The following is a 3,343-nucleotide window of genomic DNA, read 5'->3' on the forward strand; positions in this document are numbered from 1 at the left end:
ATATATATATATATTAAATAGATAGGAGAGAGAAACCATACTTATTAAATGAATAGGAGAGGAAAGCCACTCCCCTCTCCAGAATTTAAGAAAGCTACTAAAAAATCAGCAACTATAGAAGTTTTTATTGAAAATAAGCTTCTTATCTCAGACATCGACGTTCTACGTAAGCTTGAACTGGTCTCGCCATGCCAGGTGCCGAGACTAGTTCAAAATCACTATTTGCTACAAGACATAAATCTCTATTCGATAGGGGGTTTTGTGTTAAAATATTGTTGTCAATTTTGAACTTGTCTCGCCATTTTGGGTGCCTTGACTAGTGTCAGTTTAGACTTATGGTTGTCATACTTGCTTGAGTTTGAGTTCACTGCTTAGCATCTCAGTAAACTCAATATCAATTCATGCCGAAATTAAAAAGGCATAGTATAACAACTCAGGACCTCATCCAAAATGGCTAACTGGAAGGTATTATTTGAATTTCTTGATTCTATATAAGTACCCAGGATCTACCCAGCGAATAACCGATGTGGGACTAAACACACACCCGTACAAATTCTCACATACTTCCTCCGTTCAAGCCCCGACATCCTCGTCAGACTAAGGGTTCAAATCCATTCAAATCTAATCACAACACCACAATCGACCCGTGGTTAGCCCCAATGAATCCGTGCTACAATATTGACACATAGGGTGCTAAAGCAAGTGTTCTTTATGCCTGAGTACTAAGTGATTGGGGTGATTATTGATGAGAAAACTTAGCCTTTACTCTGAGATTGCATTGCATGGTGCCAATATCATGCAGTTGAGTGATAATGTAACTTGTCTGAAGAATTAAAGATAGTTCTTTGTTTTGTGAACTGGGAGACGACGCAGAAAACAAAATTGTCAAGAACCAGAAGCAAGCGACCGAGTTAGAGATTGGGCTGCTAAAACTATTGCTCAAAATATCAAATAAATGCATCCTGCTTGGAAAGTGAGAAGGTAAGAGTTAGCATGTAGGAATCATGGTTGCTTACTTTCAGAAAAAATTCATGCTGTGGATCAGACATTACTGCATATTGTGAAACTTCAGCATAAGGCTCCAAGAGCCACCAAGAGGAGGGAACATGACATGCTAGGACTCAAATACTTTAGCTTCCATGTATAGGTTTCATGGCATAAAAAGGACTACAAGAATTCTGAAGTTATAAAATTTGGCAACATTTCAGGACCGACACCTCATACTTGCTTTCTGCTCCTGTATGGCCTAATAAAACTTAGTGTTAATATCTATTCCATGACACGCACATCAGATTGGCAACTAGAAAAATTCTTCCTGTCCTCCCTACTGAAACTTCCAAGCAGAGAGAAAAAGCAATGGGGTTCCCTTCCACCCCATGGTCAAGGCCTTCCCATTCTTGTCGAGCCTTAAGAAGTGGCCATTAGCAAACTGCTTACCTAGCAGGCTAGCTTGGTAACGGGACCACTGATTCATCTCCGTCTCGACGAGGCCATAACGAGCAAAGAATGACCTCCACACGCTGATGCCTACATGCCTGACCACCCTCTCACTGCCTTCGGCCGCAATGATGCTTCGGATTCCCTGAGAAAGGAAGGATCCCTCTGTAGCCATTCTAGTTTTGTCATCCCTATCCATAAAACTAGCCAGGTAGTCAAAGAAGGCACTGTAGAAAAACAAAGCTTCAGTGAAGCGGTTGATGAAAGATGGGGAGTTCAGCTCAGCTTCAACATCCATAACTGTCATTATGCATGGCTTAAGTTTACGCATTACTCTCATGACATTCTCAAGCCTGTCAGGCCTCACAATCATAAAGCTCAGAACAAATGCAGAGTAGACACCGATCGCTTCACCCTCCTCCAGTTCAAACATATCTTCACTGAGATCCTTAATATCTGAAACTATCACTGCTTTAAAACTTAAAGGCAAGCCTAAAGCTTCAGCAAAGCTTGCCAGCCTGTTACCAGTTGCAGTGATGGCCTCTTCTGATGAACCTACTGCACTAATCTTCAGACGGTCGATTGGACAAGTTGATCTTGTGGCCAGAGCTTGCAACAAAATAACCCACCGGAGCCCGTGCTGGATCGAGAGATCGATCAGATGGATTTTCCTTGCGGTTGCCACATTGTCCAAAATGGTCTGCACTGAAGTGAAATCCATGATTTGCACATATGGCGTCTTCATGTGGAGTGCCACTTGCACCGGGTGGGCGGATAGCGTTGCTTTGATGACCTCTTGTGCTGTCATTCCCCTATCCTTTGGAACCTTCCAACAAAGCCCTCCAGTTTCTCTATTGATCCTTTCTTGTAATGCATCTGCGAAGTAGAAAACAACTCTCTGAACTGGATTGCCAGTGTCGGATGACAGCCTGCGACACTCCTGAAGTAAATTGCTAGCCCGATCATATTGCTGGTTGCTTACCTTCTCCGCTGCGGCGAGAAGAAGGCTTGCGAGGTCGACGTTCTTGATTTCCTCATTCGTGAGGCCTAAAGACAAGAAGCCAGCAGGATGCCGAGGATCACTTTCTCTATGGGTTGACATCTGAACAAAATGGGCAGCAGCAATTCTGATGAAGTCCTCCGTCGATAACTCATCACCTCCTTCCGTCGGGTAGGTGACCCCGTCAGTTGCTTCATTCAGCTTTTCTCCACTCAGGCGACCGTGGCTAGATCTGTAGTTGTTCAGAAGCTCTAATGATGAGATGGTCGCCGGGGATGGCTTCTCCTTCGATCCAAGGAGCTCGGAGATTTCAGGCAGCGGTGGCTGCTCTATCTCTGTCTCCAGGGCCAAAGGTTTGTCCAGGGACTGCATTGCTGCAGAAATCGTATCGAGCTGCATGTCATCCATCGCTGCAAGATCTTGGAAGCATTGCTGCTCACTGGATACCAAGGGGGTTCCTTTCTCGGAGGGGCCATCATGGTGGTTGTTGCTGGAAATTGGACCCGGGGGCTGCCGCGAAGCCAGGGAAAGGAGGAGCTCCGCTGCCGGAAGGGCGGACGGCGGTGCGCCGGCCGGTGACGTCCTCCTGGAGGGGTGTAAGTCCTGCAAAAAAGCCGGTGGCCGGGCTCCCCGGCGCCGGCCCTCCGATGCTTAAGTCAGAGGGGGCAGATATGTGGAGAGAGCAAGGAAGAGAGTATATGGAGAAGGCAGCCGGAATATTTGAATAAGATGAAGAAGATGAAGAGGGTGATATCCTCTATTGTGTCTGTGCTGTTTGCTTCTTTTCACCCGGTCCAGGAGGGTTCTGTCCCGGGGGAGTTTTTTCTGTTTTTTGCCCCTCCTTTTTCCCCCCAGGTTTCCTTTTATAGAAGAATTTTTGTTACCTGGGAGGTGACAGGAGGTTTG

The 3,343-nt window shown here is 45.8% G+C and overlaps 1 protein-coding gene across 1 annotated transcript; it reads right to left on the bottom strand.

Annotated features, from left to right (window-relative positions):
• Positions 1–1,324: 1,324 nt before the first annotated feature.
• Positions 1,325–2,845, bottom strand: LOC120112943 (DELLA protein RGL1-like). Its single transcript, XM_039133159.1, has one exon. It carries the CDS (start codon positions 2,843–2,845, stop codon positions 1,325–1,327), a length of 1,521 nt encoding a protein of 506 aa, XP_038989087.1.
• Between the last annotated feature and the right edge of the window lie 498 nt (positions 2,846–3,343).

The sequence above is a fragment of the Phoenix dactylifera genome, chromosome 13, assembly GCF_009389715.1.
Source record: "Phoenix dactylifera cultivar Barhee BC4 chromosome 13, palm_55x_up_171113_PBpolish2nd_filt_p, whole genome shotgun sequence".
NCBI classification, from domain to species: domain Eukaryota; kingdom Viridiplantae; phylum Streptophyta; class Magnoliopsida; order Arecales; family Arecaceae; genus Phoenix; species Phoenix dactylifera.